The 12,351-nt window shown below is 52.5% G+C and overlaps 3 protein-coding genes across 3 annotated transcripts; 1 reads left to right on the forward strand and 2 right to left on the reverse strand.

The window, feature by feature from the left end:
* Positions 1-1,905: 1,905 nt before the first annotated feature.
* KVR01_005843 (uncharacterized protein) lies at positions 1,906-3,464 on the forward strand (the record flags this gene model as incomplete). Its single annotated transcript, XM_044787350.1, has 6 exons — positions 1,906-2,020; positions 2,088-2,269; positions 2,338-2,828; positions 2,933-3,000; positions 3,118-3,215; positions 3,264-3,464. 6 exons carry the CDS (start codon positions 1,906-1,908, stop codon positions 3,462-3,464), a joined length of 1,155 nt encoding a protein of 384 aa, XP_044644646.1.
* An 836-nt stretch (positions 3,465-4,300) lies between these two features.
* Positions 4,301-4,796, reverse strand: KVR01_006482 (uncharacterized protein; the record flags this gene model as incomplete). Its single annotated transcript, XM_044784558.1, has 2 exons — positions 4,301-4,617; positions 4,709-4,796. The coding sequence occupies 2 exons, from the start codon at positions 4,794-4,796 to the stop codon at positions 4,301-4,303; spliced, it is 405 nt and encodes a 134-aa protein (XP_044645285.1).
* Positions 4,797-7,433: 2,637 nt separating this feature from the next.
* On the reverse strand, positions 7,434-10,062 carry KVR01_006344 (uncharacterized protein; the record flags this gene model as incomplete). Its single annotated transcript, XM_044793031.1, has 3 exons — positions 7,434-7,587; positions 7,891-8,591; positions 8,653-10,062. 3 exons carry the CDS (start codon positions 10,060-10,062, stop codon positions 7,434-7,436), a joined length of 2,265 nt encoding a protein of 754 aa, XP_044645147.1.
* Between the last annotated feature and the right edge of the window lie 2,289 nt (positions 10,063-12,351).

The raw sequence follows: 12,351 nt of genomic DNA on the forward strand, positions 1-12,351 counted from the left end.
AAAATACCAAGTTCTTGTGGGGTGGCCTGTCCACCTCCTGGAGGGAGGGAGGACTTCTCCTACTGGAGGAGTCGCCCTGATTAGTACTAACGTTAGTCTAGAGTGAACTTAGCCAATACACACAACCCCATTTAATTATTCTTTCGGTCATCTTGAATTCGGTTCCCATCACTCATGCGAGCTCGACAAGCTTTTGAACCAAATGGCAAATACCGAGCATGGATCCATAAACGGCCCAGCCTTATCTCGAATGGAATCGGGATCTCCCCCCTCCGGGAGGCTCACTCCTTTATCCCCGCGAGATAGCCTAACATTATTAAGCCACAGCCACAGCGACCCTTGAAGCAGAAACGACGGCAGCGCTCAGTTGAAGCTGACACCAGACTGCTCCTTGTTTCTTCAGACGTCTCAGTTGGGACTCCATAGATTGAGTAACTTGGCTATGGTCATACTTCGAAAGGAGCAGAATCACCCGAGTTCTTAAATGCCTCTTATGAACGGGAACGTTTAACCGGGCCAGCTTGGCTCCCCGTGCGATCCAGTAGCCGGGGAAAAAAGAGGAGCAAGAGCGCTAATATGGCGTTCATGGAAAGTTTAAATTTGCGCATCTGTCTACACTAGTATTTGCGATTCACATGCCTATGCCAACCAAGGCAGCCTCAGTGTTGTGTTGGAGAGTACCTAGGTAGCGGCAGGTCTGAATCTTTGCGCACGAAGCACCAGTTGACCGGTTCAAATGTTTGCAATCGGTCGCACTACCCGCCACGGCAACTGCTGTGTCGGAGAAACGAAACCTATCCGTGGGTCTCGGTTCTTTCTCACCCACTGCTGGCGGCGTACCTAGGTAGGGGGCAACCGAAGGTCTGACCCCCGGGTAGCCAGCCCCCTACGTTGAATTCGACATGAGCACGGGCCTTCAAGATTCAAAGCTGAGAGTGCCACGTTGTTAAGGAGACTATAATTAGACAGGAAATTCAGGTATTTCTACACCTATTTCAGCATAGTGTGTGTTGTTGCTGCGAATCGCGAAGGCCCGTGTACATGTCAAATCCAACCAGGGGCTGGGCTAACTGGTTTTGTTTCTATTCTGTCTACGTCCGAAGCCACACACGGCGCCTTCATACAGTGGTGTGGGCTAAGTTTCGTTTCTCCGAGACAGCGGTGCTACTGGCGGTGCTTTATAGCCTCACTGCAGCCCGCAAACTGGCCCGCCAGCCCACCCGAACATCCCTTTGCCCAGGTGCACGCTCCTTTTCAGCCCTCGCAAGGCCCCATCGCCCAAGCGGAAATCCCAAGCGATTGAGGTTGGGGAAAAGATCTTCCAATGCTCACGACCCCATGTCTACGGTGTAGATATGTGGTGTTGGTGACGTCTCTGGCTGTGCACGTCCGCCCCTGGTTCGTCCGAGGAGCCCAATTTGCGACTCCAAGGCTTCCCCTGACATCGCCTACTGATAATGGAAGAGGAGGTCATGTATCGTTCATCAGGTTTCCTAATCGCGACTGAGATCGTTCGGATGAGGGGTCCTAACCCCGTTTTCCGCTCGCTGGACTGTAGTATCTATTCAGCCGGTGCTGCCCATGATATTGGGCTGATGTTCATCATGAACTTTTAGACTTCCATTTATTTTCGCACATGACTAGAGGCCGTACATATCGCAATCTCTCCGCGACAGGACTCGCCCTGTGAGACGGGCAACCCCGAGGCTAACATTCTGAGTTTATTTCACAAATAGCAGTATTCTTACGGCGGCGGACGGACTACACATGTACACAAGATGGACCAACAGGTTATGCCTGCGTGTGGTGTAAGTTTCAACACGAGCTTTCAGTATGCGCGTTGGATAGGTATGGAGGACAGGTTGCTGACTAGGAGATACACAGCTCCAATGCATCGCAGACTTCATGCCGGTGTCACAGTGCTCGCCTACAGACCAGGCGTGCCTCTGCTCTGACACAGGGTTCGAGAACTTTGTGAACTTGTGTGTGAAGGCCAGCTGCTCCGTGATAGAGTCTCTCGGTGAGTATATGGTGGGCACAGCTTCAGGCGCAGCACTTGACTATAACTAACAACTATTTACCGCCAGCCGTCAGAAATGTCACCTCGACCACGTGTGGCTTGCCAGTCAGGAACGAGACGATCATCATCAATGTCCTCAGATACATCCTGTTCTTCGTGGGGCTGTTGTTCTTCGCCATGCGATTAGCATCCAGGGCTCTAAGACTTGCCCCGTGGGGCCACGACGACACGACGATCGTGATGTCCGGGGTTAGCATATACCACATGTCATCCATCTCGCCCTTGGAAGTAACTAATCGGGGGTGTACTGCACACAGGTCCTCACAGGCGGCTGGCTCGCCGGGAGCATCCTCGAGGAGCGCAACGGCCTGGGCCGGGACATCTGGACGCTGGAGCCGTGGCAGATCACCGAGTTCCTCAAGGTCTTCTTCGTCTTCGAGGTGCTCTACACGCTGACGCTGGGGCTGATCAAGACGTCGATCCTGTTCCTGTACCTGCGCATCTTCCCGGACGAGAAGATCCGCCTCGCCGTGTGGGCGACGCAGGTCTTTAATCTGCTGCTGGTGGGCAGCTTCCTCCTCGCCGACTTCCTGCAGTGCCGACCCGTCAGCTTCTTCTGGGAGTCCTGGGACGGCCTGCACGCGGGGGGCAGCTGCTTCAACATCAACGCGCTCGCGTGGGCGCACTCGGCCATCAACATCGCGCTCGACTTTTGGATGCTCGTCATCCCGGCCACGCAGGTGTGGAGCCTGACGATGCAGGTCAAGAAGAAGGTTGTGGTTTTTTTCATGTTTGGCATTGGAATCTTGTGGGTTTTGCCCTGCCCCCCCAACGTACTACTTACACGACTGTCATGCATGACGAGTCCCATTTGATCCGCAGAAACTGACTGCTTGTTTTTTTCGCCCGCAGCCTGACCCTGGCGAGCATCGCCCGCATACAGACGCTGGTGCGCTTCGCCAACACGGAGAACCCGACCAGTGAGCCAGCCCAGTTACCTACAAACCCGTTCTTTTTTTTTTCTTTTTTCTTTCTTTTTTTTTTTTTCTTTTTTCGAGGCCCCCGATGAAACTGACAGTAGCGTACCCACACAACAGGAGACTACTTCGCAACAGTGACCTGGTCATACATAGAGATCACCGTCGGGGTCATGGTGGCCTGCATGCCGGGCGCCAAGATGTTCCTCATCAGGTACGTGGGCGGCGCCGCGTGCCTCCAGTCGGCGGCCGCCCGGCGCCGAAAGCTCAGCGGCGGGTCTGGCAACGGCATGCAGCAGCAGTACCCGGGCGGGCTGGGCGGTCGTCGGAGCATTGACAAGTACCCGATCACAATGTTGACGGCGTCGGATCGGGATGCGGACGCGTGGTCTCAGGTGGAACTGGAGACCATTCCGGTGGAGGACGACCGCAGGGGTGAGCGGAAACGTTACTACGAGGCAGTCTAGTCCGCGGGTGTTGGGCATGAATGACCATGATGATGCAGTAGCAATGGCTCTCTTGGTATATGGTTGCAGGCCGGCCGTGTATCTTGTAACGCAAGGCTCGATCTGATATGCTACCTGATGTCGCACCGTGAGCCAGGCGACAGTTGTTTTGGAGGCTAGCAGCAAGTCAGACGGGCATCCTCAGATTGCGAAGCAGCCGGCGACGCCGGATTGTGAGGATTGTGGGAGACAGGGAGACAGGGAGACTGACAAGGGCTAGTACAGTCCAAAGCTCACAAGGACCAACAAGATAAGCAAGCAGTGAGGGGACAGGGCCGGTGTAGGTGAAGAGCAGCATAATATTCAGGCTATAATCCTCGCAGTCGGCGACTAGCATAAACCTCCCAGGTAGCGCCTCTGTGCCCTCGACGCCTCATTGAGGGGTTGAGGGCATGTCCAAAACTTGCGCCAACCGTGCAACACGCAGGCTTTCGTGCCGCTCTATGCTGCCAACAAAAACCCAGAATCCAGTGGTGCCCTGCACGATCCAAGCAATAGGGCGGTCACCATCTCAGGACGACCGCACGACCCATACCATGAGTCTGTGCCCGCAGAAGCTGCGGGCTCCCGATACTGCCGACTCGGCCCCATTCCTGTCGTCAGAAGCAGGGACAGACGCAACAGACAGGACAGGACCTTTCGGAACTGCTGTCCAGCCTCGGCCGCGCCAGGGTAACAATCCACTGTGACACCGTCCACTGCGTAGGGATAGCCATGCTGCTCTTCTAATGGCGGGTGTTGGTCAAGAAAAAATGTGATCCAACAAAATCAGAGCCACGACGGGACGTGTCTCTCACTCAAGCGAAAGCAGAGGCGCCGCCGCTCTCGATGGCCTCGATCTCCTCGGCGCTCCAGACGGACCTGCGGAAGCGGGCGGGGAGCTCGTCGCGGTCGAAGAAGAAGCCCTTGGCGGGCTCGATGGAGGGGAGAGCAGAGCCCGAGGCACCGCCGATGCCGCCCTCAGCGGTGCGGGCCCAGGTCTTCTGGAGGGGCCCGTACTGCTGGGAGCGCTGGCGGTACTCGGAGAAGGAGTGGTGGGAGCTGGAGGAGAAGTCGGCGGGGAGAGAGCCGCTGGGGCTGGCCGGGTGAGGCCGGGGGCTGTGGTCAACGGAAGCTGTGGTGGGGCAGGGGAGGTCAGCTTGGGGTCTTGAGAATGGAGGCTGAGCAGCCTGTTGTGGCCGAGGGGGGTGATGATGATGACGTACCGGGAATGGAGCGCTTTCCAATGAACCGGATGGAAGGGACACGCTCGGCGTGGGCAGCTGCCTGACGGAGGGCCTTGGTGGCAAACATCGTGACTGTTGGGCGATGGTGTTGTGGTGTTTTTTTTGTTGGCGAGCGTTTGCGTGCGTCAAGGACAAAGTGGTCTCGGGAGCGTTGTTGCTGTCGCGTCAAGAAACCGGGCGGGCGTGTGTGGAATTGGTAATCACGGGAGATAAGATGTAGTCGGTTACGATGTGGGACTGTGGAAGAGACTGGCAGATATCCTGAAGGACGAGAGACGAGACAGATACAAGAGAAAAGGTGGCAGAGGGGAGGAAGTTGGGGTCGCAAGAAGGTTGAAGGAGGTGGAGGAGGAGGTAGTAATTTGAAATGTGAAAGGGTAGGCACGGTCACGGAAGTACTTTCTTTCTACAGCACCGTCACAAGCTAGAGCGCAGGCAGGAACCGCCGGGCGGTTTTCGGATTTTGGAATTTGGGGAAATGGCAGGCCAGCGCCGCCGAGCAGGGCAGGTGCAGGCAGGAGTGGGCCCACTTTTCACCCATACCAGCCCACTGCTGGCTGTGTGTGCATGCACGCAGGCATGTTCAGGCATGAGCTTGCCTAGCTTCCGGAGCACTACAGTAGACTTTCTCTTGGTTGGTTTTTTTTTTCCTTTTCGTTCCTGCGCACCTGCCAGCCCTTGCCCATGGCGCCCCCATGCCCCGAGAAACGGACTTTCCATGGCATGACCCACATCTGCACCCAGCCAAAGCTACAGCCAAATCCCCCCCAAACCCCCCCAAACCCCCCCCAAACTCCGAAGCTCGGGGCAGCAGCACGGGCCCAAGACAGCCAAAAACACGCCATTCCTCGGGCACATCATCCCATAACGAGATGTGTACGTACTGGCAGACACATTCAGATTACTCGTCAGCACGGATGGGGCACAATCGGGGCCAATGCACTGGTCCCTGCCCCGCGCCTGTCCCCGCCTCCGCCCGATAACAAGCTTGGGATTAACGAACCATGCCCGTCCCACTTGATGTTAGACAAATTTATTATCATTAGACTGCCCTACAGCCTGTGGTACCGACACGGTCCGAGGTGGCTTGCACATCACATCACATCACCCTCTTATTAGCCTCACACCGGCCCGGGCCAGTGTCGACCATCCACAACACTAATTTTGCCCACTGATCAGTCCGTCATAGGTTATAACTTATAACTCACAATTCTGGCCACCACTCACAAATACGGACTATCTCCACCGGATGATGTAGTGTAGCACTTGGACCTATCACCCTGGCTTGGACCTGCACAGCTAATAGCTCATAGCTCATAGCTAATAACTATAGCCCACTCCACACTGGCCTTCAAATGAGCTGCTGTGAGAGGAGGCTATGGTGTGCCTGTGTATTCTACGATATACACAGGTAGTGTATATTCGGGGCTTATGCCCATGTCTCCCGGATCCCGGATTCCGGATTCCGAGCCTCGGGTAAGCAGGCTTATCACTTGGTACATCCGTAGGATCCGTTGCCTTTAAGCCCGAAAGCGTATACCTACCCTCGGGTACGTCACCTTTAAGCCCGAAAGCGTATACCTACCCTCGGGTACGTCAACTGATACACCACTGGCCAGCACTATTCAATATTGTAACAGCAGGTTTTCCCAGGTTGGCCAGCAATGGCAGTGTCCGACCCGGATACTTATATAGACAGTATTGAAGAACGTGCCCGCATGGTACGCACCACTGCCTGTCTTCGCTGGCTCTTCGGTATTCCTTCGGCCTCGGCATTTCCTCGAGGGCTGCCACTACAACCCTGGGCCATGCACGCCCAGCGGTAAAACTCTAGTTACCCGGTGCTTATTTCTTACCAAGCCTGTTCATAACACACAGAAGCACCGGTGGAGACATACCCCAATCCAATGTATTATATCTGTTCCGAGGCCGAATTTGATACCGAAACTTCCCCACAACTCCCGGTCTTGAGCGTTTACCACTGCCAGTGTATGAAGGCGACACCTACATTTCTATATGTGTGGTTTCGCTTCTATTCCGTATACGTCCGAGGACATACATGGCGCCTTCATACGGTGGTAAGCGCTTAAAACCCAGCACTTAAAAGGACACACGATGGCGATAACGATAGTTATAATACAATAGGTGAGGGAAGAATTGAACAATTAAATTACATAAATTCCTAGCCACGAGAATGTAAAATTGTGAATGGAAACCCCCGTGGATCCGTTCGACTCTGGTGCAACGACTCAACCTATTCTAGGGCGCTTCCTCGACCCTTCCAGGAAGCTGTTCCCCTGTTTGCCTATGCCGATCCATGCCTGCATGCCGTCGGAATTCTCAGCCTTGTGCCATTTGAGCTTTTCGACAGCAAGCTCCAATAATCCCACGGCATTGGAGTCAAGTCGAGGTCCAAGAGCTGGATACCAATGTTTTAGTATATCGAAGTTCTACTTATGGAAAAGACAAGATAACTCACAAAATGAGCCTGGTTCGATATTCTCTCCTTGCTGTTTTGGCGGCCTAGGAATCACCCGTGATTCTTCCACTCTATCACGCCGGCGAGCTAGGGGCCCGACACCATTGAGTATTCTCTCTGGGTCAGGTCCTGATCTAGAGATGGATCCATCGTATGTAGATTCCACCTCGATGACCTCATGTTCTTCACTGTCATCTTGATATGGGGGAAGCTCATTGTGAGGCTCTAGCGCTGTAGAGGGCGAAGGGGACGGGGACGAAATGGGAGAGACGTCAGGCCCCACATCAGATTGCGCTGCCATCGAGTTGCTGTTGACCCCTTTGATAGAAGCATTTGGACGATGGCTCGGTCTCGCAGCCACACGGATTGTGTTGGATATCTTGACGAAGGAATCGGGGTCTTCTGGCATCACCAATGCAAAGAAATATTCCTTGCCAACCTCCATCCCAGATATGTATCCTGAGTCTTTTGGGCGAACGTTTCGGAGAATCTGACAAGGGCGCTTGCCTGTGTCTGGGTTATCAGTAGCGGGCTTGTCTTGGGATCCTGGGTCAGTGTCTTCATCGTAACATGGGCAATGCCGTTTGTCAAGATTAACTAATTGTCAACAATATTTCAAAATTAGCAGGAATTCAGAACAGCGAAAATGGACGAGTTATCACTCTGAACCAGTAGACCACACATACCATCTGCTGCAATAAAGTAGTCGTCCCGAAAGGTAGCGCACGTAGACACTTGATGGAAGTGAATCTCGAGCTTGGACTCGTCGTCTTGGCGTGAGGTGTTGACTGCCCATTTCACTGCGTAACCTGAACTCTCCATATTGCCTTCTTCGACAATACGCGCTTGTGTCAGCTGGTATTTAGCCAATCGCTGCTCTGCTCGGTGATATTCCTGCTTCAAAAGCGACTCAGGCAACCTCGAGATTTCCTGTTGGCAGAATGCCTCTCGTGGCAAGCGATGAAGCACATCACCAAAAAGTCTCTTCACTGTCAGCTCGACGGTCTCAGCCTCCGACACATCTCCAACAAGGCCTAACTCTGTGACTGCAGACTCGATATAAAGCCATCGCTGATGGATACGTGTCAGCGGCTCGGCTTGTGAGACGTAGATGTCGAGACAGATTTCGCCAGCATCAGCAAACTCGACCCTCATCGTGGAGGTTTGGGGGCAGGCGCGGAAGCAGGCCCGCAGGAGACGGTGCATAGATATCGCAAAGCTGGTATTCGGGACTTGTGTTGTCGGAGCTTTCTCGTATCGCCGCCTCCCCTCTTCCTCCGCGGTGTAGACGAGGTCATGTTGTACTAGGATCCCCCATAGCCTATCGGTCAGCTCGAAAGGTTGCCGGCCCATGCTTCTAACGATCTGGACGAGGTTGGGATTCTTGAAGAGATCAGTTTCCATCTGTAATCGGGCTGGAATAGAAACCATGAAGAGCTATTACCTCGAACTGTTCTTGTCTGCAGTAGAACCAGCGATCCGCAAATTCCCCACGAAGAAGATGCGGCTTGAACAAGCGCGCAGAATCTTCAGACCAGAGGTGTGTAGCACACTGTGCTTCAGCATACTGAGGTTCGGTAGAGTTAAGGTGATCACAGACCTTGCCGGCCAAATCCGGCTTGGCCAGCAAAGCATGGCATAAAATCCTGCCATAGCTGCTCGCCTCTTCATACGCGTTAGCAACTGATTGTCGCTCACGATTAGTCTTCCCGTATGCGAAGTTGTACCCAAAAACGAGACGAAAACCAGTCATGCTCGCTGAACAGGATTCGGTACTCTCGCGTAGCAGAAGCCCCTTGAGGTACAGTTTTCCGCAAAAGTCTGGAGATGTAAGAAGATCACCGTAAGGGGTATAGATGATACTCTGATCGCCAATTTTGGCCTTGATAAGATCCAATGAGACCTCTGACCAAGACTGGAAGTCTGCCAGTTTGACCGGAACTCGAGGTCGCTTGGGGTCTAGAATGCCCCGTTCGTTCCGGCCTGGCTTCTTCTTTCCAATAATGAATTGAACATCGCCCATCGGCATGACGGCAGGTGTCGGAATGCGCAATGTTTTGAGCTGTTGATGAGGCTCAGTCTTGTCGTTACGATACAGTCGGGCAACCAATTTTCCTATCTTGTTGAAGTTAAATGTGTAGTTGACACCACCGGAGCAAATAAACACGCTGTGGTGATTGCTGCTCTGCATCAAGATCATTGCGGCCAGCTTGAGACCCTCTCCGTGGGCTCCTGCTTGGTTTTGACGCCCCGTCTTTGTCGTACCACCGAAGTCGAGGTGGCCGGGATATAGTGTGGCCCTCAGATTCGAGAGTTCTATAGTTCCAACACCATCTTCGCCGATGTAGCGGATGAAGCCCAGACACCCTGCTTCGTTGTCCGGATGTCTGACGAAAGCTTTGTAGACAATCTCAGTTTTCCCTGAGCAGCCAGGAGGGATCGCCTGGTATGTCACGCAAAAGTCTCGTGGGTCGAGTTCGTTCGACTCGATGATCGCGTCGCGCCTGCGTAGACTGCTTAGGATGTGGTGATAAAGTGAATGCAGGTGAAAAAGGTCCGGAATGGGAAATTTCGAATGCTCATACCAATTCTGAACCAGCTCGCGATAGGCTTCTCTGGGGCCCCAGTTTGAATAGGTGCCACGAACGTGGAACAACATTTCTGATTTCTCCTTGGGTCCTAGTATGGGGTGCCAGGGTAGTTTGGGATCATGCGCAGCTCCATCGTCGTCTGGGTATACCCCATTTGCGTTGCCTCCCCCCGGAAACCCATCTTCAGAGTTGTTGTCGGCGTTGTCACCCGCGTTGTCCGACGACGAAAGTCGTGGCAAGTTAGATTTGCGCTTGATGCTCATGTTCACTTGGGTGATCCGAAGTTGAGTGCGACAAACGAGGACGACAAGTAGGCGAATGTGATGATGGAGGCAACGTGGTGTGGGGAAGCGGAAGTTGACGCGTCAACAGCCTTTGTTTGCTCTTGCACAAGCCCGGGGTCGACGGGTTTTATTAGTGTTCCATCGCTGCGAGAGGGGAAGTTTAGAGATATGCGATTACCATGAATTGCATATTCAGTGTGTGTGGGGGGGGGGCCTCCGGCACCATCGCTGTGCTCCCAAACTCTTCTTTGGCCACTGTAAATTGGGCACGATGATGCTAAGACATCACCCCATAAATTGCACGTGGTTGATAGCCTGCAGGAGTTGATGGGTTGCTGATAATTGAGAAGGATTGGGTGGCTCGCTATTGTGTGTAAATGCACCTACCGTTGATGACGGAAGAAGGGGAATAGGAGAGTACTTGTGAAGATTGAATTCGAGAGCGGGCTCCAATTCCCAGGCCACTTTCCTTACTCCGGAAGTTCGGATGTCTGTCCGCCCAGACGGGTAGCAGGTCCAGACACTCCTAGAATGAATGAAATAAACATCCGCCGATTATAGGAGTGCATCAAGATGTCTGAGGCTGGCCGTTTTTGCCGCGAAGCCACCGGTGGCGGGCACGGGATATTCAAAATATCCGCTAATGGCATAATGTCGTCACATTGCATTAAGATAGGTTGCTTGCCACCTGGGCACGTTGGAGAAACTCAGTCAATTGATGTGTAGCTCTGTTGTTGTGATGTGGAAGATCGACCGGCGAATTTCTAGCCTGTTGTGTGAGATATCGGCGGCGCAAGGCTGACTTGTTTACTGAGCCCTGATTAAGGCCCTGTTGAGTGATGCAGTGATGAGCATGGAGGATTAGAGATGATTGTATGTTGATCGCTGGAAGCTGTTGGGGAAGAGATTTTACCGGGGTGCGAACGAAATGATGGCAGCAAAATTGTTAAGTGATTAGGAGTGGTCGCGGCATTGGGTACATTGAGGGGCACATTGGGCACATTTTCAGCCTCGTGATGTACTGAAATGCTCGGACTTCGGAGTGCCCGGCTCCCGCCACCCGCAACAGACGAGGCGGTCCAGTCCAGCCATCTACTAAATAAGTACCTATATTACATCAGTAGTACTAATATAATCACATTAAATACATTATAAGTTAGTATATTATATTTCTTTAATTAACTAATTTTTTTATTAATAGAAATTAGTAGTAGAATTATTATTATTCTAATTTATATTATTTTTCATTATTATGATAATATAGTATGATGCCACTTAGCCTCAAGGTCGTTCCAATCAATCGGATTCGGACATCCCTAGGAGCTCATTCCAGCCACACGGGCGAAATTGGTATCCCCTGCTTATCCGACTCTCGTGCCAGTAAGACCTGCTGTGGTTGAAAGGATACTCTGGCAGAGTTGTGAGTACTTCTAGAGGATACTTCTCCTCTTTAGACCTGCTTGCTGCATTAATAAGGGTCCACTGGATGACCACATGCAGCGCAATGCCAGTGCATTTACCCAGCAGCGTCGAGGTGGCTTTGTATTACAGCTGAAACTTTCCGTGCCAACAATGGAATGTAGTGAATGCTGTTTGACCTGCCAAGGGGTTTGATAATGGCTCTGGAAGAGGCTTGAAGAGCTGCATGAGAACCAACTTTTAGTGTTGTAGTCGCTGAATCTGGATCTTGGAATTCAAGATCACACATTGTCGACATGGCATCTGTCCAACGTACCATGGATGTAGTATTCCTGGCCCATTATTGAGGCGAGCAGAGCGTCTGAGCCGATATTGCTTATCCCGTGACGGATGGTACTATGACGATGCTCTCACTGCAAATATCATGAGAGAGGGCGAACCCCGGCTCGATCAGTTTGACCTGCTTCACATAGTCGTTTGAGATTATGTTCATTTGGAACGAGTGATAGGCGACGTCGCCCTTCAACCTTCTGTTGAAGATGCTGCCTATTTTACACAGCATTGCCTTTATATGATCAGTGTGCTTGCCCTCCCCTGAGATAGTCACGTTTGTATGACTGTTTGAACATGCGATCACAAGACGCGGCTAATATTGGGAGAATAAAAACTTAAGCTGCGGCAATCTCACCGGATGAGTTTCCAGCCCCAGTAGATGGCACAATGTTGACGGTTCGAAGCAGATCTGCTAAGGCTATTTGAAGCGCTGTGCAGAGTGGTTGGCTGTATAACAAGATGGCCGGCAAGCCGTGGGGGCCAATTAATTGACTGCCTGATAATACTATATAAGCA

Source organism: Diaporthe batatas (assembly GCF_019321695.1).
Source record: "Diaporthe batatas strain CRI 302-4 chromosome Unknown Contig00006, whole genome shotgun sequence".
In the NCBI taxonomy this organism is placed as follows: Eukaryota; Fungi; Ascomycota; class Sordariomycetes; order Diaporthales; family Diaporthaceae; genus Diaporthe; species Diaporthe batatas.